The 27,071-nt window shown below is 40.1% G+C and overlaps 1 protein-coding gene across 1 annotated transcript in view; it reads left to right on the top strand.

Moving 5' to 3' along the window:
* The window catches only part of LOC137007130 (protein unc-79 homolog), a 52,813-nt gene that overhangs the window by 19,098 nt on the left and 6,644 nt on the right, over positions 1-27,071 (top strand). The window contains exons 14-37 of the mRNA XM_067368443.1: positions 1,010-1,240; positions 1,344-1,534; positions 1,738-1,861; positions 3,164-3,295; positions 3,732-3,947; positions 4,028-4,255; positions 6,486-6,621; positions 6,710-6,789; positions 6,866-7,014; positions 8,667-8,824; positions 11,606-11,787; positions 11,869-12,070; positions 12,166-12,345; positions 12,544-12,621; positions 15,406-15,695; positions 15,772-15,954; positions 18,559-18,724; positions 18,801-18,950; positions 20,730-21,844; positions 22,121-22,217; positions 24,493-24,609; positions 24,645-24,810; positions 24,882-25,022; positions 25,108-25,146. Coding sequence (XP_067224544.1) covers positions 1,010-1,240; positions 1,344-1,534; positions 1,738-1,861; positions 3,164-3,295; positions 3,732-3,947; positions 4,028-4,255; positions 6,486-6,621; positions 6,710-6,789; positions 6,866-7,014; positions 8,667-8,824; positions 11,606-11,787; positions 11,869-12,070; positions 12,166-12,345; positions 12,544-12,621; positions 15,406-15,695; positions 15,772-15,954; positions 18,559-18,724; positions 18,801-18,950; positions 20,730-21,844; positions 22,121-22,217; positions 24,493-24,609; positions 24,645-24,810; positions 24,882-25,022; positions 25,108-25,146 — 4,751 coding nt within the window. The remainder of the gene's footprint in view (positions 1-1,009; positions 1,241-1,343; positions 1,535-1,737; positions 1,862-3,163; positions 3,296-3,731; positions 3,948-4,027; positions 4,256-6,485; positions 6,622-6,709; positions 6,790-6,865; positions 7,015-8,666; positions 8,825-11,605; positions 11,788-11,868; positions 12,071-12,165; positions 12,346-12,543; positions 12,622-15,405; positions 15,696-15,771; positions 15,955-18,558; positions 18,725-18,800; positions 18,951-20,729; positions 21,845-22,120; positions 22,218-24,492; positions 24,610-24,644; positions 24,811-24,881; positions 25,023-25,107; positions 25,147-27,071) is intronic.

Here is a 27,071-nt window from a genome sequence, read left to right as displayed (position 1 = left end):
CTTTGTAATGTACCTTATAATGCATTGTATGATTTATAATGCATTGTATGATACATTATAATATCGGTAACATTTTACAATAAGGTTCATTATATAACATTAGTTAAATACATTAGTTAACATGATCTAATAATGAACTGCACGTCTATAGCATTTATTAATCTTCGTTAATGTTAATTTCAACATTTACTAATACATTATTGCAATCTTGTTTATATCAGTTAATGCACTGTGAACTAACATGAACAAACAATGAACAACTGTATTTTCATTAACATTAACGAAGATTAGTAAATACAGTAACAAATGTATTGCTCATGGTTAGTTCATGTTAATTAATGCAGTAACTAATGTTTAACTAATGATCCTTATTGTGAAGTGTTACCAAAATATCATTAGAAAATATAATGCATTAAAATACATGATAAACAACCAATTTCAGATGTAACAAGGGATCTGCAAAGATTATAATGCATTTTAACTTTGGCTACATTTATTTATGAAAATATATAATTAATTACAATGTTCATTATGAATACCTTTATAATACATTAGACAGTGTAGTTCTATTCTAATATCAGAATTTTCTGAAATTATTCCAACTGCTGATTCCAATAAATATTTTGACAGAATTTAAAGAGTAGTTTTATAAATGACTATTATTTTGACCTCCTCTCATTCACACCAGCTCATCTATTACACCTGCTTCTCACTGAGTGAAAATCATAGTTTAGAGTTAATTCTGTGAAAGATTCAAGCCAGTAGCTCCAGAATTCAGGAGTGTTTTTGAGCGATTCAGCCTGAATCATTCAAAGCTTCGGCTCATGAGGGCGGTTTGTTCATGTGTTTGTGTTCACTGCTCATGCTGGATGTTTTTGTTATGCTGTTCTTTTGTCTCATTAAACTCACATTCACAGCTCAGATTAAGATAAAAACAGAGCAAATATGATTTAACTATGATAGTTGAAAAATGTATATCTGGTAACAAAGGCTAACTGCATTGGCGCAGGTGAGTCTGTGCACGCCCAGCGAGAACACGCCCACCGAGAGCCTGGCGCGGCTGGTCAGCATGGTCTTCCAGTGGTTCCACTCCACCGCCTACATGATGGACGATGAGGTGGGCAGCCTGGTGGAGAAGCTCAAACCTCAGTTCGTCACCAAATGGCTGAAGACGGTGTGCGACGTGCGCTTTGATGTCATGGTCATGTGCCTTTTGCCCAAACCGGTGGAGTTTGCCAGGGTGAGTGAACTGAGTGTCGATGTTACTAACATACTGCAACGATTGATGCGCTCTGTGATTTCAGCAGCTGTGTGTGTGTGTGTGTGTGTGTGTGTGTGTGCAGGTGGGAGGATACTGGGATAAGTCGTGCAGTACGGTAACGCAGCTGAAGGAAGGACTGAATCGGATCCTGTGTCTGATTCCCTATAACGTGATCAGTCAGCCGCTGTGGGAGTGCTTCATGCCCGAGTGGTTGGAGGCCATTCGCACTGAAGTTCCTGACCATCAGCTCAAAGAGTTTCGGGAGGTCCTCAGGTACAGACGCAGCTGTCCAACAACATTTACTGTTCCACACCAAACACACTCGTGTTTCCATTATCACCCTCCACCTGAGCTTCATATCAGTGTGTTTGTTCACAGTTGTTTCTGGTCATTTTATGTGTGTCTCACAAAGTTTCACTGATCTTTTCTGAGATCAGTTTTATCATCTGATCACTTGGTTTTGTTTCTCTTTGCAGTAAGATGTTTGATATTGAGTTGTGTCCGCTGCCCTTTTCCATGGAGGAGATGTTTGGATTCATCAGCTGTAGATTCACTGGATATCCAGCGTCCGTGCAAGAGCAAGCACTGCTGTGGCTTCATGTGAGCACACACACACACACACACACACACACACACACACACACACACACACTCACATGCAGGGCTCCATTTGAGAGCAGTGGCACTTATAAGTTCTACAGAAGGTGGTGCTGTTTTTATTTTTAGTTCATAAAGGTATTTTAATCATATTACTATTGTTTTGCATTAATAAATGCAGTTACTAATACTATTACATGTTTATTCATTGGAAATTTGACAGTAAAGCACTGAGCTTGAATTGAGATGCAGAGATGCAAAGTTTTTGTTTTTCATGAGACTTTTCCTACTTTTCCATATATTACGGAGTCAATAAATGCTCCTCTGCCACCATCTAGTGGTAATAAAGTGTCTTTAAAATTGTATAATATTTAGAGGTTTTTTTTTGCTTTATTAAACATTTAAAAAATATACAAAACAAGGTGTCATCACATATATTAGCTTTTAAGTGCTGGAAAAATTGTGAAGCACTTTGAAAAGTCCTTGATAAGTGCTTGTATTCACTCTCAAAAGTTAGCATGAATCCTGAAATTAATAATGTAAAAGCATTAGAGTATTTCTGCTACAGTAGTTTCAGTAAGCATTACTACATTAAATCTATATTTGTGGACTGGAGAGCCTTAGTTCATTCTTGGCACAGTGTTTCTCTTGATTTCCACGTCAGCGCTATTTGATCTGATATCTGTGGTCTAAAGCAGAGAATTCTGCGCTGAATTTGAATGCTTCCCAATAGATCTCACAGTGAGATTATTCATTTTGCGGCAAACACAAACGCTATCTCACTGGATCTCCCAGCGCTGTGTATTAAGCAGTGTTATGTGATCGAGACCAGCGCTGCACAGCTCAAACGAGTAGCACTGCCGTTTGCCGTTTGATGTTTCTCATATGAAACAGAAATGGTAGCTCTTATCAGTTGTGAAATGTGGTGGTAGTACCAGTGCGGCCTCTTACAAAATTTTGTCACATTGGCAGAAAAGGTCCAAAATGTGTCCATTTAGTCGCGTCTGGAGCCCTGCACACACACACACACACACACACACACACACACACATACACAATCACACATCTTTTTTAGTTTATTGTGTATGAATCAGTTGACTGTTGCTGATTTGAGGTTTTACTGTCATTTGGACTCCACACACCTACTGTATGACAGATTTAACATCTTTTGTGTCTGTGTTATTCTATGATGATGGTCTTGATTTGAATTGAATTGAGTTTGAATGTGACATCAGATGCCTGTTAGTGTTTCTCACTGGTCTGTATTTGGCGTGTGTAAGCGGGTTCTGCTCATGTGTTCTCCAGGTTCTGTCGGAGCTGGATATCGTGGTTCCTCTGCAGCTGCTCATCAGCATGTTCTCTGACGGTGTGAACTCACTGAAGGAACTGGCCAATCAGAGAAGGGCTCGTGCTGCAGACCTGTCAGGACCCCGGAGGGTGAGAGATGCCACTCCTTAAAGGGACAGTTCAAACATCTGTCATCATGTCCTTCCAAACACATAAGACACGGATTGAACCGCTTGATTCATTTGGATTTATTTTATCTGATCTCTTCATTAATGTTGGGGGTGAACAGACTTTCAATGCAGGGACAGAAATCATTCAGATATAATTAAAAATATCTTCATTTGCATTATGACGTTGAACAAATGTCATACAGGTTTGGAACAACATGAGCATGTAATGAAGAAATTCATCACCAAGTGAAGACGGTTGTTACAGCAGAAAGCTGATGCAGTACATTTAGCTAAATGAATAGAAAAGCAGCCGTTCTTAGATGTGTGTTTTATTGGTTTGTCTGATATTGTGTTTCTTCTTAAGAAGTCCACCCATCTGTACAGCTGTAATGAGGCGTGATTGTGCTTCTCCGTAGGTCAGTGTGGTTTCAGACCCCGGCAGACGAGGGCAGCACAATAACTTGAGTCCGTTTCCCAGTCCGTTCCGGAGCCCCTTCCGCAGCCCGCTGCGCTGCAGCCCCTTCAAGAACCTGGGTCACGCCGCCGGGAACTGCGCGCTGGACCTGGACTGTGATGATGACGACATGAACCTGGGCTGCTTCATCCTCATGTTTGACCTGGTCCTCAAACAGGTGAAGTCATTCACACATGCTCAGACATGACAGACACTGAGGCAGAGGAAGATCTCTGATGTGTGTTGATGTGTGTGTAGATGGAGCTGCAGGATGACGAGCTGACGCCGGGACTGGAGAGCAGTCTGGGTCGGGACGTGGTGGGCATCATCAACAGCGTGCTTCAGGCTCCGTGGGGCGGCTCGCACACCTGTCAGAAGGACGAGAAGGCTCTGGAGTGCAGCCTGTGCCAGTCCAGCATCCTCTGCTACCAGCTGGCCTGCGATCTGCTGGGGAGACTTACACCGCGTGAGGAGATTCGACTGGTGGTGAGACACGCACATGCTTGAGCTTCTGTTATTGGCTTTAGACATTACCCCCTCCACTTCTTGACCTCTGACTGGACATCATAACGTCTGCTTCTTCCCAGCTAACAAACATATACTGTAAGAATGTTTCATTAAGTTATGCAAACATTATTTCTGAACTTTCAAAACATCCAGTTTTTATTTATTTATTTTTTAATTCTTGGTTATACAAATGTTAAAAGGACGTTCCATTTTATCATTCTTTAAATATTATGGGAATGTTACTTTTGAAAGTTCTCTGAACGTTCTATTACAAGTAGTAACATTTAAAGGTGATTTATTATGCCCCTTTTTACAAGATGTAATATAAGTTTCAGGAGTTCCCAGAATGTGTCTGTGAAGTTTCAGCTCAAAATACTCCATGGATTTTTTATTTGACCATGTTTTAACTGCCTATTTTTGGGTGGGAGAAAAAATGAGCTGATTTGGTGTGTGTACCTTTAAATGCAAAATTAAATGTGCTCCTCACCTCCAAACTCGCAATTCCAATACACTGAGGCATAAACAGTACAGGTGAAGCTCCCAAAGCAAATATAACTCTGGATCATGGATCATTGCTGTTTGTGTATTTTGTGGATGTTTGCTAACATTAGATTCTGAATGAGTTTGATAGTGTGATGCACGGCTAACATGGCTAAAGCTAAACAGTGTTGGAGAGGCTCAATAAGAATGAAGATGCGTTTATGAATTATACGGACTGCAAGTGTTTTCGGGTTAAAAATGAAAATAACGACATGTTTCTTGTCTCCGTGAATACAGTAATAAACAATGTAACTTTAGCCACATTTAACAGTACATTTGCAGCGTGCTAATGAAACACATTCAGAAAGACATACACATGAAATATATGTACGAAATATATATGAAACTGAATCATGACCAGTTGGTATCGATCCATCTTTGAGAAACTTCTGTGTAAATCCTGTTTTACTGACCCTCGTGTGCAAAGCAGTCTGGTGTAAAATGACTTGCACATCCTGGCATATGAATTTATCTGGACACTTTCCCTTCATAAATAAAATCACACCACTGCGTCTTTAGTGGCTCAGATGCCATGAGTTTATGGAGACTCCTATGTTTACTATTATATCCATTAACAGATCAGTGATAATGTTTACATAGCTGAGACATATCAGGAGCTCAGGGACAGTCATTCTGGAGTGATGCTAACCTGCAGAGTTTGACACAACTCACCTTCCTTCACGTAGCTTTAGTAATCCTGAAGACATTCAAGTGTGTTTGATCGGGATTGTCAGCAGGACAGCTGCACTCCAGGACCAGTGTTACTGGTATACCATTGTCACTTGCAAAAACTAAATGGCGGCGCCGTGGGTGAAAACATACAGATTCAGAGCGTGGTAATATTATAATAATATCCCATATCACAAGGGGAGTGAAATCTGAATGGCTTGTTTTTCACATGCTTGCTGAGAAAGGCTTAACAAAACAAAGTTACTGGATTTGTTTTTTTTTCCCACATTTTTTGGGTTGGTAGATGCACCAGGGACCCGATTATATCACTTAAACATGGAAAAAATCTGATTTTCAAGATATGTCCCCTTTAAAAATCGTTAGATGAACGTCCAACTAAAATGTTTAAAAAATAAATTGTTCTATGAACGATGTACAAATAATGTCTTTGTGCTAACATTTTGACAAGATTATTAATAACTTTAAGTGAATGTTCTGTTAATGTTACTGGAAGAACGTTTGTTCATAACGTTGATAGAACCTTGACAGAACGTTATCTAAATATCTGAGAAGGAGCACTGCTTTTTACATTTCTTTTAGTTCATACTGTACTCAGGACTAGGGTTATCTGATAAATATATCACACTAGTGTGGAGAAACTCATTTAATTAATGATATTGTTCATGTATCCTGTGAAGTCCCCTACACAGGGCACTTATGGTCGAATGGAACGCACCCTGTGTTTCCAGAGCGACTGACTAAAAACACCTGTGTGCTCTTGTGTAAAACCAGCCAATCAGATTGTGTCTTACGAGTTTTTTTCTAGTTTTGTGTGAAATATGCATCAGGCGGTCAGGAACAGACTGGACATCTGAGACTGATCCTGCTAGACCTCACAAAACTTTCTGCATTTTTACATTTCATAGTATCATTTTCCTGAAAGTAAGATAACCATCCTCGATCCACACAGATGTTTCAGCATGTGGTGTGTGTTTGACAGGAACCCTCTGAATGCCTGGAGGATAGTTTGGTTTTCCCTCGAGCTGAATTCAGTCTCAAATCCGAGAACGGAGCAGATGAAGGAGACGCTCCCTCAGAAAACCCCGGCAGCCACAATCCCTCTCCTGAGATCCCCCGTATGTGTCACATCCTTCCTTTCATCAAACATTCATACCTTCACAGATCTATTTGTGTTTCTGACCATGAATCTGTTCTGTTCTCTAGCGTTGAAGAACTGTGCGGACAGGAAGTTCTCTTACCTGCAGCTTCCTGTTTCTCTCAAGCTTCTGTACACCGTCCTGCAGGTAAACATCTCGCTCGGGTCAGTCGGGATCCTGCGGCGTCATGTGACTAATGAGTCTGCTTTAACTCTTCTGGTAGGAGATGAGTAAGTTCGAAGAGCCGGACATCCTCTTCAACATGCTGAACTGTCTGAAGATCCTGTGTTTGCACGGAGAATGTCTGTATCACGCCAGAAAAGATCACCCACAATTCCTGGCCTACATACAGGAGAAGATGCTCATTCCCAGGTATCATTTCTCCATGACTTACTGCATGTCCAGTATAGACCAATTTGGTGTTTGCAAACAGCAATGACGTTTTTTTATGGGCGGAGCCTACCTGGTTGCAGAAAATGACAGTTGAGCAGTAGCAGTCTATGGAAGCCACGAAATAAAAGAATAAAAAAAAGTTAATTTATATCTCACAATTCTGACTTTTATTTCTCGCAAACCTGAGTTTATATCTCACATTTCTTACAAAGCAAAACAGAATTGTGAGATATACTCGTTATCCTGTCTTTTCTGAATTGCAATTTATCCCGCAATTCAGACTTTTTTCCCCTCAGAATTGTGAAATAAACTCACAATTGAGAGTTATAATGGCCGAACTGGGAGTCATAAACACACAAATGCAAGAAAAAAAGTCAGAATTGTGAAATAAAAGTTTTATAGACTATGTTTAAAAGTTATCTATGTAAAATGTTATAGGTTTAAATATTATTTCATGCTGTAACTGCTATGTATGTATGCCCTCTGAACTGCATATGTGAATATTATGTAGACTTACTGTTAACATCAAATTCCTGCTTTAATAGTAGACTAATCCTTGCAGGTGTCATCAGTCCAGTCTGTGAAACGTCTCCGTTTAGCTTCAAAGGACGTTTTCAATGATGGTTTTCTTTAAAAATGAAGACTATATTTTTTTGCATTCCGATTCCAACATCCAGAGGCACAACAAAACGTTTTTCTCTTATTCTGTGGATTTTGCACATTTTCCTCCAATTGCTACCACTATTTTTCTGCAACCACTATGCGTGCGCAGCTGCAAGTGACGTAATTGTGACGTCTGCTCCAAAGAGGTCTATATGTAACAAAAAACACTTCTACATAGTCAAATTAAAATCATATCATGACAGATTATAATCAGGTATTGTTCAATCAATCAATGATTATTTATTAAGCATGTTTAAAAACAACTGAAGTTGACCAAAGTGCTGTACAATAAATATAAGGTATATAAAACTTTTAGAAGTAACAAATCAACTACATACTGAGGGACCAGGTTATCAAGGGCTTTGAAGACAAATAATAAGATTTTAACTCTTTCCCCGCCAGGTTTTTTTAAAAAAAAAAAAGTTGCCTGCATTTTTTATCATTTTCACAAAAATTTCAGAATATTTTGTTGTATGAATATCTGAACATGCAATATATCAAAAGAAAGAACAGAGCTTCTTCTTTTAAACAACAACAACAACAAAAAGAACATTTTATTCTAACTTCATGCATTCTTTTTTATCAACACTTGAAAGTTTTATAAAAAAGCAAAATTTTGAACAAAAAGCTGAGAAAATCTGCTTCTTCTTCACCTGTGTTTTGATCTGGAGATTCTGTACTCTTTCAGGAGATGCGTAATAGCGCCCCCCACCGTAAATCAGTGAAAACATGGATTGTCGGAAAATTCAGTCAATGGCGGGGAAAGAGTTCACATCAATTCTATATACAAGGACATTATAACAGGTGTAAGATGCTGATATTTGCGCCTCCCCTTCAGAAGACTGACAGCTGCATTCGGTACCGACTGTGAGCGAGAGAGAGAGCGTGAATCACAGTTTCTGATGTGCTCATGGATAAAAAGGGCTTAATATATGAACAATACGTGTGATGTTTGTGTTTCTCTGCAGCTTGTGGTCCATGCTGAGGTCAGAGTTCTGTCAGCTGGCGTCTCTGGTCGTCCCGCAGCTCCTGCACGCGCTCTCTCTGTCTCACGGAGCCGACATCTTCTGGAGGCTGGTGGACAGCAGCTTCAACAGTCAGGACTGGAAGATCCGTTTCCAAGCAGGTCTGACTGCACACCGGCTGTGCTCATTTCCTAAAACACTCTGTTGCCACGGTTACTGCTCACTGTGGGATTAAATGGAGCCTCTTATGGTGATTGACAGAGAGACGCTGTGACCTTGAGCTGAGTCAGACCTGTGCGCTTCACACATCAACAAACACAAACACCACCGGATAAAGAGGATTGAAGGGACGTTACTGACGTGTTGTTAAAAGGCATTAGAATTAAAGAGTGTAGAATTAGGGGTGTTCGCTAAATCAGTCAGCACTATTATTACTTAAACATCATCACCATATGGAGAATGTCTGTAAATGCTAAACCTAATGTGTTATTTTCATTATCTGTGTGAATGTTGAAATCACTAACAATCAAAGCTCTATCAACAGTAGATCTGACATTTGCACATTATTAGTAGTGCTTATATTCAGGGTTAGTGATTTAAGCAAACATCTGCAGACTGGAAGATCACAGAGGCCCTGTTTCCACCTGGTGTTAAGATGCGTTTCAGTCGATTGAATCACAAGTTCTTGTTTACACCTGGTGTTTTAATCCGTCTCTTTTGTCCACTTTCAACCACTTCTGTCCTGATTTCTTCGAGCAAAGGGTCTATGGGCGGGTAAATGTGGGAGAAAATTGTACTTGGTGCGTTTTTCGTCTTCAAACCAAACATGGGTCTTCAGCAAGTTTAAATCCTGTCTGGCTAGAGCGCTTCCCATAATGTTTATGGATTAGGTCAGCAGTAGGGGTAGGAATCACAGGGTACCTCATGATACGATACACGATACATGGCTCACAATACTGATAATATCACGATACAGCAATTCTGTGATAATCGATATATATTGCTAGACAATCCTACTATGATTCATTCACCAGTGAAAAGGTTAAGTGCAGGTTTTCTCTCCTTATTGAAGAACGGTTAGAAAACAGCACAAAAAGTCTTTTTCAGTTTGTAGGGGAGAGTGGGGTAAGATGAGCCATTTTTTACTAATGTAGTCCTCAAGATAAGGGAAAATGAGGGAGAAGTACAATGAAAGTAAAGTAATTTCAGGATGTTTAGTATCATTTTAAATGATCAGAATACATCTATGACAGAGGCATCCAAAAATATGGCTTTTTATAAAAAAGTGTTCCTCTGGCTCAATTTACCCCAGGTTAGGGGTAAGTTGAGCCGAGTCAGTAGGTGGGTGTAAACTGACCATCTAACTGAATCTGAATCAAACCCATGTGAAATTTTAAAAGCTAATGTACCTATTTTAAAATCTAATTTAATAATGACATTTTCCTTTTACAAATATTTCTTTTTTTAAAGCCAAGTTAAACAACATAAAACCAACCAAATGAAGTTGAAATTTCAGTATCTTTAATTGTTTGCATTTCTGAAACAATATGTTGAACATCAAAGTTGTAACCTTCCCATAAACAGACTGAACAGAGTGTTTGTTGAGTAAAATTAAATGAAAACTAAATAAGAACGAATAAATGTCACTGAAACTAATACACATTTTAGTCAAAAGGTTCTTGACATGATAGTTTTTCTGCATTGTCGACCATTATGGTGGGGTAAGTTAAAACTCTGGCTCAATTTACCCCACAGCATTTGTCTCACTTTGCCCCATAGCTGCCATTTTAGGAAAAGCTAGCTAGCTTACCAGAATAATGTTTAGCTAAATGACTTGCATGGTTTTATGCGTCGTTTTAGACCTGGACAAATTTTTACATCCGTTACGTTAAAATTTTACTTTGACAAGCCAAAAAAATGATGGGTGAAATGATGGGTGGTTCTAAAATATATGGTCACATGACAATAAAATGGTACGGCTGCCAAGATACAGGGGGTGGGTCAACTTGCCCACTGGTTAATCTTACCCCACTCTCCCCTACATTAAATTTAACATTTTAAGTAAATTAAACATTTTATTATTGTTCTTATTAAAGACTTAAACTTTTCTTTGTGTGTACACTAACAAATTTAACTGCTTATCAACTTTTCTGTAAATCTGATCATCATTTACCAAGCTCTTTTTTTTAAACCTGGGAACATTTCAGTGCTTTGCAGCAACTTGCATTAAACCTAATATGCTTATACTTTTGTGTGAACCAAAACATTTAACTGGTTTATATAAACCTGGTACAGAAGGGGAAAATGGTGTGTTTTTAGACACTTGGGAGCAGGGAAGTTTATTAGAGTGACTTGTTTTATTAATTAAAATATCGATATTTGGTGTCAGTGTATCGATTCTCGTATAGCACGGAGAAGGTCAACGATATACTATATTGCCCTATGGATATTTTGTCCCACCCCTAGTCAGTAGGTGGAGAGCAGGTGGTCTTTTGCGCTGTTTGAACACATTCACATGAGCGTCTACACTATGAAAGCAATCTGATCTAATGCATTTTAGACTACACAAGCTCAAAACATTTCACACCCTGTTTACACCTGTGTTAACGTCGTCCACTTGTGATCCGATCGACCAAAACACCTCTTAATACCAGGTGGAAACAGGGCCAGAGACTCTTGAACACCAGACAGGAAGAAAACACCTGAAACACAATAATAACCACATAAAAATGAGCTGAAAACACTTTAGCAGCACTCTGTCCTGTAGTGCAGTTGTGCATCAGGCGACTCGAGTTTGAATCCCGGTTTGAATCTTTAAAAACACACATTTTGAACATCTTAGTAACGCACTGTAACACCCACAGCACCCCAGTGTTCATGACAACGTGATGGTGTTTGATGTCATCAGGCAGATGTTTGTTGATGTCTTCTGTCTGTTTCAGTGGAGCGAGTGGCAGTGCTGTGCCGTTTTCTGGACATCGGTTCGGTGACGAAGAGCCACCTGCTGAAGTACTCTCTAGCACACGCCTTCTGCTGCTTCCTGGCCAGTGTGGAGGATGTCAACCCGGCCGTGGCCACCCGAGCGCGGCTGCTGCTGGACACCATCAAACGGCCCGCGCTGCAGGTGAGCGGAGAGGCATCGCCATCACAGCGTTTCTGAAGGCAGAGTCAGATGAACAGACGTGTCTGTGTTTGTCTCCACCAGGGCCTGTGTCTGTGCCTGGACTTCCAGTTTGACACGGTGGTCCGGGACCGTCCCGTCATCCTCAGCAAACTGCTGCTGCTGCACTCGCTGAAGCGGGAGATTCCCGCTCTGAGCTGGGAGTTCTTCGTCAACCGCTTTGAGACGCTGTCGCTGGAGGCGCAGCTGCACCTGGATTGCAATAAAGAGTTCCCTTTTCCTACAAGTGAGTGTGTTGAAACGAACTACTCTTGTCAAGCATCCATAGAGTGTGTGTAGATCATACAGATATGCTGATCATGTGTTGATTTACTGTGTAAGCCATCACTGCGGTGAGGACCAACGTGGCCAACCTGAGCGACGCCGCCATGTGGAAGATCAGACGCGCTCGCTTCGCCCGCAACCGGCAGAAGAGCGTCCGCTCGTTACGAGACAGCGTCAAGGGTCCGTCTGAATCCAAACGGGCTTTCTCACTCCCGGAGACGCTGTGCAACAAACTGCGTGAGTGCTGAACTGACTGTTGCTGTAGCTGAACGTATGAATTCACAAGAACTTCCCATCAGTGTCAGTCACACACTCAGTCTGTTGAGCTGATTGCTGATAGCCTTTACAGTATAACAGTGAAATGATACTTTTGCTCAAATATTTGTCTGTGAATTCACCAAAGAAGTCCTGTTTCTCTTTTTTTTTTGGATTCAGCTCTAAGACTCATAAGACAGGAGCAGTCGGCACCCATACTGGGAAATATGCTGGAGAAAGTGCTGGCAGGTAAAGCAGGTCATACACAGCACACACCGCTGACAGTCATTCATGGCTTACTTACACAATGAAAACATCCATTGCTGATGCTCTAACAGTGTGTCAGGTAATGTGCCTGTCTACAGTGAATGTTACTCAAGAGTCGAGACATTCACAAAACACTCACACTCCCAACACACTGCAGCGGATGAACGCAAAACTGAAAACACACTTTTTTGACACTTCACCAAATGACATGCTTTGTGGTTTTCCTTGAGGAATTTGTCGTTTAATATCCAATTCTAATTCTCAACCATCAGTCTCTCCTCATCCATGTTTGATGTTTAATATGTCCAGTGAGACATGGATCGCCGAAGGGCTAGAGGGGTGTGGTGTGCAGAAATTCGCACACTGGATAATAAGTGTCTTTAAAATAAGAAAACATTTCAGAATCATCAATGCATTATAATTGTCCCAGATCCTTGTTAATGTAGGCTACATAAAGATTGTACATTTTAATTATTAAATGAAGGATTCCACTGCAAAAACCTTTAAGTCCATCTGACATTTTTAGTTTTAAATAAGCATTTTTTAACCAGGCTGCTCTGTTTTTCACTTTAATGGCAATGAAATGGTTATTAGTCAGGTATTGAAATGCCTTATTTTCAAAAATGTCACTTTAGTCAATTCATTGGTATTTAAAGGTGCCCTAGAATGCTTTTTCACAATATGTAATATAAGTCTAAGATGTTCACTGAATGTGTCTGTGAAGTTATTTTTTTTAACTGCCTATTTTGGAGCATCATTAAATATGCACCGATTCAGCGTGCTTCCCCTTTAAATGCTCGCGCTCCCCGCCCCGGAGCTCGCGACTCTATAATACATTGCATAAACAAAGTTCACACAGCTAATATAACCCTCAAAATGGATCTTTACAAAGTGTTCGTCATGCAGCATGTCTTATCGCGTAAGTACGGTATTTATTTGGATGTTTACATTTGATTCTGAATGAGTTTGAGGCTATGCTCTGTGGCTAACGGGCTAAAGCTAACATTACACTGTTGGAGATATTTATAAAGAATGAAGTTGTGTTTATGCATTATACAGACTGCAAGTGTTTAAAAATGAAAATAGCGACAGCTCTTGTCTCCGTGAATACAGTAATAAATGATGATAACTTTAACCACATTTAACAGTACATTAGCAACATGCTAACGAAACATTTAGAAAGACAATTTACAAATATCACTAAAAATATCATGATATCATGGATCATGTGAGTTATTATTGCTCCATCTGCCATTTTTCGCTATTGTTCTTGCTTGCTTACCTAGTCTGATGATTCAGCTGTGCACAGATCCAGATGTTAATACTGGCTGCCCTTGTGTAATGCCTTGAACATGGGCTGGCATATGCAAATATTGGGGTCATACATATTAATGATCCCGACTGTTACGTAACAGTCGGTGTTATGTTGTGATTCGCCTGTTCTTCAGAGGTCTTTTAAACAAATTAGATTTGTATAAGAAGGAGGAAACAATGGAGTGACTGTATGTCATTTCCATGTACTGAACTCTTGTTATTCAACTATGCCGAGGTAAATTCAATTTTCAATTTTATGGCACCTTTAACAAATTTGACTTTCTTTTGCTGCAAGTCCATACTGTGTGTGGGTTTCTGTTTCTGTTAGTTGTAATAGTAAATCCTGTCATTGCCACTGTAACGATGGACAAAACATGATGAGAACTTTTACAATTGAAAGGCAGCTCATACGCACACCGTCATTCATCTTGAAATCATATGATTCAATTTGCATCTTCCGATTGGTTCTTAGGTGGACTTAAAGGCTTTTGCTGACCAAGGGAAGTGGTGTTTAGCAGTTTCTGCCAATGAACTGGTATTTCTGAATGGGCTGACACTGGGATTTATCTGATTTGAAGCGAAAGAATTTTATGAATGTGTACTATGTGCGGAGAGCATTAATTCGATTTCATTATCTCATTTTTGACGGAGATGGCGTTTAGCGGAGATGGCGTTTAATAAAGTTAGAAGCCAGATATATTATATATTCTTTTAAGCTTAATTTTATGACTCTGAATAATGTTTTTTTTTTTTTTTTTTTTTTTTTAAATCACTGTTCCTCCATGATTCTGAAAACAAAACATTAGACAACCAAACAATATAATATGTCATTTACTTAAGGTTCTGACAAAATGTTCCCCTGACAGCAACATAGTGTAGCCCAGATCCGGCCCGGCATCTAATCCGTGTGTAATCCACATGTACCAGATGTGGGCCGGATCTGGGCTACACTATGTTGCTGTCTGGGTCTATTTAGTGTTGTAAACGAGTCTGTTTTGAAATGTCTAAAATGTTATAAATGGGTCCAAATGAAAGGAATTATGTATTATGTAAAATTGTTTTAAATGAATGAATGAAGACTAAATTAATCTCTATCAAATACATTTTAACACTCACTGGTCGCCACCTACTGGCATAACCGTGTAATAGAGACAGTCTTTATAACATTAGTACATTAGTAACTATTTTCAAAGGTCATGTACTCAACATCTGCCGCAACATCTGTGTTTAATCCATAAACTTAATCCCAATATTTGACTTCCGCGATCCATGCACTGAGATGTCAGTGTGTGGCGCAATGCTGCTGACAAAGAAACCAGGCTACCAACTAAGTGTAGTGTCGCTCAAAGCATGACGTGGTGTCTGGACATGCTGTCAGGCTGTCGGTTGAGCATGTGCTGTATATTTATCGTCATGCACAATGTCTGCAGAAGACAGTAAACATGTGCTGTTGCCGTGCAGGTGAGATCTCTCCTCCGGAGGAAGACTCCGTCATCAAAGATCTGCTGCCGGAGGACGCCGGTATAGACCACCAGACCGTCCACCAGCTCATCATGGTGCTCATGAAGTTCATGGCCAAAGACAAAAGCAGTGCCGAGGCAGACATCGGCAGCGCCAAAGCCTTCAACACAGTCAAGCGGCATCTGTACGTCCTGCTGGGATACGATCAGCAGATGGGATGCTTCATGATCACCCCTCAGAAAATGCGCTCCTCCACCTGCTTCAATGCCTTCATCGCAGGAATCGCTCAGGTGAGTTCAGCTGTCTGCTCGCCTCTTTCTGCGGAGCGTGACAGGGTTTCAGACTGCTTGTGTTTGGTCTCTTCAGGTTATGGACTACAACATTGGTTTGGGGAAGCAGCTGCTGCCGCTGGTGGTGCAGGTGCTGAAGTACTGCACGTGTCCACAGCTGAGGCCGAACTTCCAGGAGCCACCGCGCTGCTCGCTGTGGGCCCTCAAACCGCACATACGACAGATGTGGCTCAAAGCCCTGCTCGTCATCCTCTACAAGGTATTCAACCTAAATACGACTGGTGGGCCGGTCAGGCAACCCTGTTAAAAGACACACGATAAACGATGAAAATGCCTGATTTGGGGCTGCACAATTAATCGAATTTCTAATTGCGATTACGATTATGGATGCCACAATTTCGTAATCGTTCAAAGGTGCGATTACAGCAAAAAATATCCACTTTCCTGTACATTATTCTGCATGTTTAAGAGGTGTGTTTAGAGCATGTTACGTTATGAGTGGCGAATTACGACCCATTCTGACCCATTACAAAAGGAGCTACCAGTGATGTAAGTGTACGCTGATTGGTCAAACGCACACGAAACACCAGCACCTGCCATTTTTAAAAAGCCGTGTACACAGCCTATATATTTACTGGGACAATAGGTCGATGCATCCCGATTCGTGAATCAAATCTGATTTTTTCCAAATGCATCGCAAATTGATTCTAAACTTAGTTTTTAACATCAGATGGCGCTCTAGGCTCAAATGCTCGAAAAACGAAAAAGAGCACTCGTGCATTCGGCTGAGTCTGTGAATGTACTTTCACCTCAGAATGCTTTTATGACACAAGATTCATGTAAACAGCCCACTGCAAACACCCTCGTAATTCACTTCAACCTTTATGAACTTTATGAATGATTATTTTATAGAAGGTTCAAGTGGTGTGTGGAAGTAATTGGAAACAAGCAGAGTACGACTGTTTCTAAAGAAAGCAGTGCCATCTGCTGTTGAAAACTAAGCCCAGAATCGATTCGAGAGAGAATCATGGTACACACGAAAAATATCGAAATCGATCCAGAATCATTTCTCGATTCGCGATGCATCGATGTATTATCCCACCCCTAATATTTACTCCACAAACTAACACTACAAACATGGAAAACAGTGATAGATGGACCTCTCAACTTTACGCTAATGAGAAAATCCAGCGCGGTTTTGAGCAGATCAAGAGAAACATGATTATGTATTTCTGCTCAGCTAACGACATTGGGCATCAACCACATGGCAAAAGCTACTGGCTCCTTTCTTTGTATTACAGTTCTATCTAATAACGTATTGGACAGGACTGTTAAACAGATTGTAAACTAATGAAGACAAAAATGCGTCATAAACGTAAACTAGGAATGCGAGCACTGTTTGCTCAGACTCTGGCTGAGCTGTTCTCAGCGCTGTCAAAATAAAAGTCACAACAACAAGCGCAGTTTACGTCACTTCAGAGTTCCTATTGGCGGTGCGAATGCACCCAGGAAAACAGCTCGAGGGGAACATTACTTCTCGGAGAACCAACCTGGTAGCTAGTTCCAATAACTAAGTTCTTAGAACTACATGGTGCGAAAGCCCCTATTATTATTACATGCATATGTATACTTTTTTTATTATTATTTAAAGAAGAAACCAAACCAATGTATAGTTGACATTGAGGCTCAATGCTATAGAAAAGCAATAAAAAAAAATTGACTGTTACACCCTCATCTTATCGGCTGCTTCATATTTATAGCTGACGTATCGCTGTGTTCATGTCATCATGTTCTAAACACTCCTGAATTACACAACATATACCATAGTATTTGAGTCCTAATGCAAAAAACTTACACTTTTTAGAAAAAACAAAATAAATAAAAAACACAGAAAAAACACATTTAAAAAAAAAAACACAGTATATCAAACTTGATTTGCACATATCCTAAACAAAGCTTTTTTGTTTTATATAAATATGTTTATTGAGAATATACCAACATATGTGAAATATGCAAATACATAGTATTTGGGAATTAGCAGATTCCCATTTTTTTGTCATAACAATTAACAAAGACAGAAAACCAAAATCCCACATGTAGCTTTGTAAGTCGAATGGGACCTTTCAGAATAAATAGAATGACCACAATTATTTGGTATTATTTTGTATCATTTAAGGAGAGACAACAAAGAAAATGATCTTTTCATAGTTTGCGATGAAAAGTGGCAGACCAGGTCAAATCTGTGAACTCAAAATCACAGTGTTATATTTTCATGTGTTTCAGCTGGTGTGGCAGGAGTCTGTACAATCCTAGTGATGCCACTCACTACACAATACACATCAACTTAAAATAAACCATAGTTATATGTAATAGAAATTAATGGAAGAAAGATGAATTTATCATTGAAGTGTAACAGCATTCTTTTCAGTGGATTAAATTTTAATCACATCATTACTTTCTAAATTGATTTTGCTGTGATGAATCACAGGTACTTGAATAACATTATCCAGTTTTCGAAAAGGGAGAGGCGATTAATGCTGGTTAATGACGCTCCTGCAGACACACACAACAACATGACATCAACTCAAAATGAGTCATTTGTTTTGGTCACATTCAGGATCGGTTTCCTCACATGACAAGGTCTAGAAACTTACTAGAAACAATATGCCGAATACCATCAAACAACTGTCTGTTGGTTTCTCTTTAACCAAAACATAAGTGGTTTAATATCTCTTCTGTGAAAAGAACATGTACTTTTTATTTACCTAAAAGCATTAACATAGTAGGAAGGTTGTGTTTTCATTTGTGTTTTTACCTAGTAAGTAACTTCTTCAGTCTCAGCATCATCTTCGCTGTGTTTCAGTATCCGTACAGAGATATGGACATGAGTAAAGAGGTGGTGCTCCATCTGATCCACATCACCATCAACACGCTGAACGCTCAGTACCACAGCTGCAGGTCACATGTGTCCGCCGGCCCGCTGTACAGCGACAACTCCAACATCAGCCGCTACAGCGAGAAGGAGAAAGGTACGAGGGCACGGCACTCAGATCTGAGCGGTTCCTGTCGTCCTGCTGCATTAATGCCCTTTGTTTTCCTGTGCAGAGGAGGACAGCGTGTTCGACGAGTCCGACATCCATGACACTCCAACGGGAGCTGGCAGTAAGGAGTCGCAGACCTTCTTCGCTCGTCTCAAGAGGATCGGCGGCAGCAAGTCTGTCAAGTATCAGCCTGTGGAGCTCAGCGCTCAAAGAAGTGAGTGTCGGCACTAGGCATGTGACGTATCAAACTTTCATATTCATTATTAATTCCGGTATATATAATATTTTCAGTACGCATTAAATGTAAAAATGTTTAAGTATAAACAAATGTTTGTTATGATATATATTATGGATGGGCATTTTTGTCAGTTTTTCATTTGATCATTTGATCAAAAATGAGTACTCGGGGCGGGGCATGTCCGTCATGGCAATAATGAAAATATTTAAGTTATAACACTTACAAAAATAAATGTTGACAAATGAATATATGAAAATATGACTAGAAAAATAACACTGCTACATTGTAAAGAGTTGAGAAAAAAAATGCATGTATAACAGTATATTGGATCCATTCACTCTTAAAGTGACAGCAGCCTAATATTTCTGCTGCCGTCTGTGTTATTAAAGGATTAGTTCACTTTCAAATAAAATTTTCCTGATAATTTACTCACCCCCATGTCATCCAAGATGTTCATGTCTTTCTTTCTTCAGTCGAAAAGTAATTAAGGTTTTTGATGAAAACATTCCAGGATTATTCTCCTTATAGTGGACTTTAATGGAGCCCGAAACGGTTGAAGGTCAAAATTACAGTTTCAGTGCAGCTTCAAAGGGCTTTAAACGATACAAGACGAGGAATAAGAGTCTTATCTAGCGAAACGATTGGTCATTTTCGGAAAAAATTTAAATGTATATGCTTTATAAACACAAAATATCGCCTTCCAAGTGCTTCCGCCAAAACCGCACTTTCGTATTCTTCAAAAAGCTTACGCTGTATGTCCTACGCCTTCCCTATTCTACTTACGGAACGAACGCAGCGCTAGTTCTGTTTTTTCCGGCGAAAGCACGTGCAAGGCAATAATTTGTGTCTACATAAAGCATATACAGTTGTATTCTTTTCGAAAATGACTGATGGTTTCGCTAGATAAGACTCTTATTCCTCGTCTGGTATCGTTTAAAGCCCTTTGAAGCTGCACTGAAACTGTAATTTTGACCTTCAACCATTTGGAGGCCATTGTAGTTCACTATATGGAGGAAAATCCTGAAATGTTTTCATCAAAAACCTTAATTTTCGACTGAAGAAAGAAAGACATGAACATCTTGGATGACATGGGGGTGAGTAAATTATCAGGAAAATTTTATTTGAAAGTGAACTAATCCTTTATTGTTAATCAAACAACAACAGACAAAGAGAAAATCACTCACTGCTCTTGACTGAAAAACTTTTGTAACGTTACTAAGGATTAAACTATATTAATTTATACAGTGAAGGCTATGTAGTGTTTTTATACATTTGATTATTCAATTTATGTAGTTTCTTATTTCTAAGTTTGCTGCGCTATTGCTTGTAATTAGTTTCTTTGTTCTTGTTTTAGTGAGCTTGAGAGTTTTTTATTTTTTACGTAGGCTAGTATTAATTTTTGTAATATTGAAATTGGTAGCAAGAATTATGAAATTTCAATGGTATAAAAATTTTTGATATCACAAAAACCTTGTTAAAGCAAAAATAACCATATTGTGATTTAAATTATTATCATGAAATACAATTACTCATAGTGTGATTTTGGCCATATCGCCCAACCCTATCCAGATTAGTGTAGAAGCAGCCCAAGAGATAATGTGTATTTTCATTCAGCGTGTCTCCTTTACTCACTCATGCTTCTCTTCCGTGTTCATCGTGATATATCGTATTACCGTATACCAGCACTTCTCTAGCCTGTACAGATCCGTGTGTGCTCATAACGCTTTCATCGTCTTCTGCTCTCCTGTTCTTCAGGTGAGATCGAGCTGGCCGAATATAAAGAGGGTGGTGCTCTGCAGGACACACTGCTGTACTCGGGCCGAGAGGACAGCAGCAGCAGGAAGAAGAGACTGCAGGCCATGCACAAGCAGAAGTCTCTGGACATCGGCAACACCGACTCCATCCTCTTCAATTTGGACGAGCACCGGCGCAAGTCCTGCATTGACCGCTGCGACCTGCAGGGTCCACCGGCCCTACAGCCCTCCTCATCCTCCTCTACAGGCAGACAGCAGCACAGAGCGCAGCACCATGGGAAAGACTCCTCCAACGGCCACTCCATCATGGACCGGAGAGGCTCCAGCGCTCAGAACGACAGCATCAGGCCCATCATCCCAGAGGTGCGACTGAGCTGTATGGAGACGTTTGAAGATAAACCCGCCGGCCTGGACTCGCCGCTGACCATCCCTGGTGGACTGGCGCTGGACAAGGACGATCCAGATCTCATAGATCTCTCCTCAGACTGCACATCCATCCCTGAGAAGCGCTCCATTCTCTCACTCTCCGACAGCGACTCGCTGGTGTTCGAGCCGCTGCCTCCGCTGCGCATTGTCGAGAGCAACGAGGACTTGTTTGAGGCGCTCAGACTCAAACCTGAGGCCGCACACTCGTCTCCCGTCGTCCAGGTCAGCATAGAGGACTGCAGCAAGGACCAGCAGCGTGAGAAGCCTGAACCGACGTCTCTGGAGCTCCCAGACTCAACGGCTCATCAGGAGGGCACCATGACTCTGAAACAGAAGAGGGATCTCTTCAGAAAGACGTCACACATGCCAAACGCATCTTTGGATGATTCTTGCACGCAGGATAACAGTGGGACGAGTCCCTCAAACCGGTCTGTCTTGCGCCACATCCCTGTGGATGCGCACGAGTCTCTAGAAGGACCTGGAGATGAGGACAACGACGAGACTGATGAGAGAGACAGCGAGCCCAAACCTGACGACGAGAGCGATGAAGCCGAATTCAAGATTCAGATCGTGCCACGCCAGCGCAAAGAGAGGAAGATTGCCGTCAGTGCCATCCAGAGGGAATATCTGGACATCTCCTTCAACACTCTGGACAAGATGAGAGAACCGGCCGCAGAGTCAGGTCAGACAGCTCACAGATAATATACAGCATCTTTGATTTGTATTTGTTCTGTTTTCATTTAATAAAAAGTATCTCACAATATATGTGAATTTGCATAAGAAGTAGAATAACAGTGAGACTAACTATTATGGATTTAAAGGCATTAATCTAGATAATGCACAGTGCAAATTCAGACTACTAGTTATTGTCCTAACAGTGTTGGGAAATTGCCATTGTTGAACTGACTGCACACAGAGTTCAGAGACTGAAGGTTTTGACATTCAGACATGTTATGTACAGATGAGAAATCTCTGACGAACCTGGAGAAGCCCAGAGAATCGGCCTCGGCTCCGGCTCTGGAGGCTGCCGTCCCCGAAACCAGCCATCGCTCCTCAGTCTCCAGTAAATCACTCACAAACTCACTTTCATATGAATACCGGCCCACTGCTTCTGCTTCATGATCCTTCATTTGTGCTGTTAGATTGAGAGATTTGATCAGATTCAGATGTGGGGAAAAAGCAACGTGCAGCTTTAGTCTACAGCGCTTTATACAATACAGATTGTTTCAAAGCAGCTTCACTGTAATAAACAGGAAAATAACCGAATCAAATATAGCTGCGATGCATATAGCAGTGTTTGGGGTTCATTTGCTTTAAGGCCTTTAAATGTAAAAAGTTAATGTTTCTTTTAGCAAGCCTGTAAACATCTCGATCATAGATGGAAAAGACCATTTACAGGCAATACAGGGAATTTACCATAGGAAATATATGTTTTTAAAAGTTATAGTGCTACCTATAATCCGATCTCCATAAAATTTTGCATGCTTGTTTAGAATCATATGTCACATAAGCTCACCTACTTTCGTGAAGTTCTGAGTTTTCGTTTAGGAGTTAGGATTTTGAATGTACTTGGCCTTGTCTATTTTCTAAATGCCACTGCTCAATTATTGCTATCCAAAGGGTAAAGTTCAACTTTTTTTTAATAATTATTGATATAGAGAGTCCAGAGAATTGTACTGCATTGATTTTATTGAGGTTGAACAAAAAACCTAGGACTAGTTCGCCAAAGTTGTTTTTTTGTTTGTTTGTTTGTTTTTTACAAGTACATGAATATTTAAAGTCCGCGTGAACCGGAAGTTGCAAACGGCTTTTCTCCAATGTTGTGACGTATTTCCAAGTGAAACGGAATATTGAATAGAGGGCAGAGTTTACTTTAGCGCTCCTCCTGTCCATATCTCGCTCATAGCAGACGAATGGTTGCAGAGGAGTGGTTTAAGCGTTTTCAACCCAAGCCGTCAAACTGACGTCATCAGAGAAGGAAAGCCATTCCAGACCGGAAGTAACTTTTCAGCTACCACAACAAACATTTTGTTTTTTCTGTGTATTGACTTGCACGGATTAATTGTTCACCACAAGACTAGTAATATGCGCTAACAAAGTAAATAGATTTTTTTTTATTTCATGACAACTTTAATAAACAATTTGATTGAGAGATTACACCGCATGATTACAGAGGCATAATACACAAAGACGCCCCCTGTTGGCTGATTTCTTTCGAATTTCTCACTGGCCTCTAGTGACTTTTGTTCCGATTGGCCTCTGTTAACCTTGTCTGATAGCTGCACAAACTTCATTGGCCGATGGTGGACATGTTTGTTGAGATACTTCAATGTCCTCATAGACAATCATGGACAAAGATACTGCATACCAATTTTCAAATTAACCAGACTAATGCTGGGTACACACTACAAGATAATCGGGCTGATTTTGGGCCGATTTCTCCCCTCCCGACAATCCTAGTTAATGTCCCGATTATCTTGATGGTTCTACAGATTATTTTATCAGATTTCCCTGTGGTGTAAGGTGTGTTAAGAGTGACTGAATCTGCTCAGAAGAACGTCGGAGGCGCCCGATCATGAATCGTAAATATTCAACATGATCAGAAATCCTGATGTGTGGGGGGAACATTTTGAAAATTTTGCAAGTTTTCAAAAATCTTTTAGTGTTTACCCAGCATAAGGGTGAAGAAGTTATAGCCATTTTCATGTTTTTTTCCTGTTATAGCGCCACCAAGTGGCCAGTCACCGTGTCTTTTTCACTTGACCAGAATAAGCTCTTACGTAGGTGTGCTGAGTTTGGTGAAAATATCTCAGTCGTTCATGAGTTATGGACATTTTAATAAAAATTGCTCCGCCCACTTCTAACATTTTGGCGCCTCTTAGCGACCGTGAATCGAAATTTCAGCTTTTTTTCATAATTATTGACAATTATTGATCAAACTGGTTTGGTTCTGATCGGGTGAAACACCTAGGACTAGTTCGCTAAAGTATGTTTTTCAAAAAATCCAAAATACTTGAAAATTTCACGCAAAAAAAATGACTTGGTGACGTTGTATACGGTGTGAGTACTAGCAGACCTCAAAGTTTCAAGTCTCTGCGACTCCCGGTTTGGTCTGCCTGATCACTATTAGAGGAGAATGCTGAACCTTGGAAATTTTAACAATTACAATAGAGTTTTAGCACAACACACTTGAACCCCTACTGATGCAAACTTCATCAAATATGAGACACATTCAGCTTCTGCAGTAAAGATAGTAGTGTTATTATTTAGCTCAGTTCAGTTTAAATCGATAATATTAGTGAATATGAAGACCCATGACGGTGTGTTTCCTGTTCCAGCTCAGTATCGTCAGGTGAAGCGAGGCTCTCTGGGTGCCGTGACTATGAGTCAGTTAATGAAGCGTCAGCTCGAGCATCAGTCCAGCGCGCCGCAGAACATCAGCACCTGGGACACGGGTCGGTCTTCATCATCATACACTCACTGTCATGAGAAATCACCCAACCTCCCGCTCTGATGTACAGTGTCCCAATATCCTTTACATTTACTCTCGCAGGTCCTACAAAGACGAGTCTGCTGTCGGCTCCGAGCACCGTCAGCATGTTTGTTCCAGCACCAGAAGACTTCAGCGACGAACAGCCCACCACGATGGCTGACAGGTGGGGAGTGAGCGTCAGGGTTTTAGTGTGAAGACTTGCAGTATACCTCAACTGTGTGTGAATTGGATCAGGTGCCGGGACTGCGGGGCTGTCCTGGAGGAGTATGACGAGGAGACTCTGGCTCTGGCCGTGGTGGTTCTGTCCATGTTCATCCATCTGAGTCCGGACCTGGCCGCTCCGCTGCTGCTGGAGATCATGCAGTCTGTGGGCAGGTACGGTCACATCAGAGTCATCTGCAGACACTTATTCACTAGGATCTCTATGGCTTTCTTTCAGCTTTTTGCTTTAATCCTGCAGGTTGGCCTCTAACTCCAATTTCACAGGTCAGGCTGAAAGGTGAGTTACTCTTTGCATACTGTAATTTATTTTTTATTTGTTATATGGCACACTGTGTTCATTTTGAGTGTGATTCGTTAGGAATGCTTTGCGTTTTGGAGAGTTCACTATAATGTTCAATATGCAGTTTTAATAATGTTTGATGTTTTACAATATTTTATAATTTAGTATAATTACATTGAATAATTTACAGCTTTTTACTATTGCTAGGATACATTCCTCAATAATTAGGTCACTTTTTAGGTCAGTTCTCCTAACCAACTTTCAGCTTCATGGCAGTTAATTTCACATTTAAAATGCACTAAACTACCAAAACACTTAGTTCATGTCTCAAATCAAGTCATTCTTCACAACAGTAGCAAAGCTTTCACCCAACAGACATACTTTGTCACTCGTAAAACAATGACCTAAAAACATAAAAAACAGGAGCATTACACATTTGATTTTTAAAAATGTCTTTACAAAACAAGAATAACACACTCTACTGTGCATAATTCACTGCAGTTCGTTTCCTGGTCCATGCTTGCATTACAGTGTAATTCAATTTTATTTATGTAGCACGTTTAAACATAGCAGAGCTTTCCAAAGTGCTGAACAGAGTAAAGAAACATAAAATAACAACAGTAAAGACAAACAAAACAGACAATAAAACAGGAGTATGATAGTATTAAAATGCCAGTGAGTAGAGATATGTTTAAAAATGGTTTTAAATTTATTTAAGAAGGGTAATGGAAGGTGCAAGGCGGATGTGCAGAGGCACTTGGTTCCATAGACAGGGGGCGGCAATGGGAAAAGCTCATAGTTTTATTTTAATTTTATATTTTAGAAAACTGAAAAGGAGAAAAAATAGTCTGGGAAAAAAAAATTTTTTCCATGCTGTACTAAAATAGCCTTTTTATCGGATCATGTCATCCAAAGCACTACTGCACGTATGTCAAGAAAGTCTTCCAGTTAGCAGATATTTTAATAAATGTTATAATCATAAAAAATATACGAAGTAATATTTATGAAGAAAGCAGATATATAGGCTTTAATAGACAACAGTCTTCTAAAGTAATTGTACGAATTTCCAGGTAAAGCCATGCCCACTTCCGTTTTTTTTTTCCAAATACAGATGCAGATATGAATAATTTTTAGATTGTTGCAGATACAGATACAGATATTGGCTCCGCTGCACACCTCTAACCAGAAGCATTCCAACAAAGGTTGAGCTTTCAACAAGAGGTACAGCTGTGTATCACTGGCATAAAAGATAAGTTAAGCAGACCCAAAACAGAGCCCTGAGGTACTCCACTAATAATAGGAGCAGAAGATGAAGAGAACTTACAGAAAAAGACCTGTCTTTAAGATACTAACTAAACCACCGTAAGGCCGTACCCTTGATAGTGAATAAATGCCAAATAAGCCAGTGCAAAATTATTCCTGTTTCCCCTTTTGAATGGAGGGTAATGACACTGAAAAGCTAACACTTGTGAAGGTGTTCAGTTATTGCTTTGACAGCATTTGATTTTTTTTAGATTCAGAATATACTTTAATACGGTGTTACTGTAGAAATGTAGCTAATCTCTGTCTTATTTAGTTTTGTATTGAAAGTTTAACAGTTTTGAAAAGAGTATTTACACATGGAAATTGACCTGTAGGTTCTAGAGTTGTGCTGGTGTTTGTGTCTAAGTGAGAAATGAATTCATGTAATTTGACAGATGTCATCATCGAATGCATTTTGTGCCAAAGCAATGATAAATGATCCACAGTTTATCCCACATAGACTGAAGCTGTGATCACTGTGTGAAGAGTTCTGAAAAAGTGACACGAGTATTGAGAAATGTGATTGTAAAAATCTGTAAATGAAGAGGCATTGGGGGCCGAAAGAGCCGGCTCAAGTGATCCAGCTCCCTAAAAAGAGCCGGAGTTCCTATGACTGGTCT

Source organism: Chanodichthys erythropterus, chromosome 18 (assembly GCF_024489055.1).
Source record: "Chanodichthys erythropterus isolate Z2021 chromosome 18, ASM2448905v1, whole genome shotgun sequence".
NCBI lineage: Eukaryota > Metazoa > Chordata > Actinopteri > Cypriniformes > Xenocyprididae > Chanodichthys > Chanodichthys erythropterus.
The sequence above is the reverse complement of the archived record's forward strand: the minus strand, read 5'-3'. Positions and strand labels throughout refer to the sequence as shown.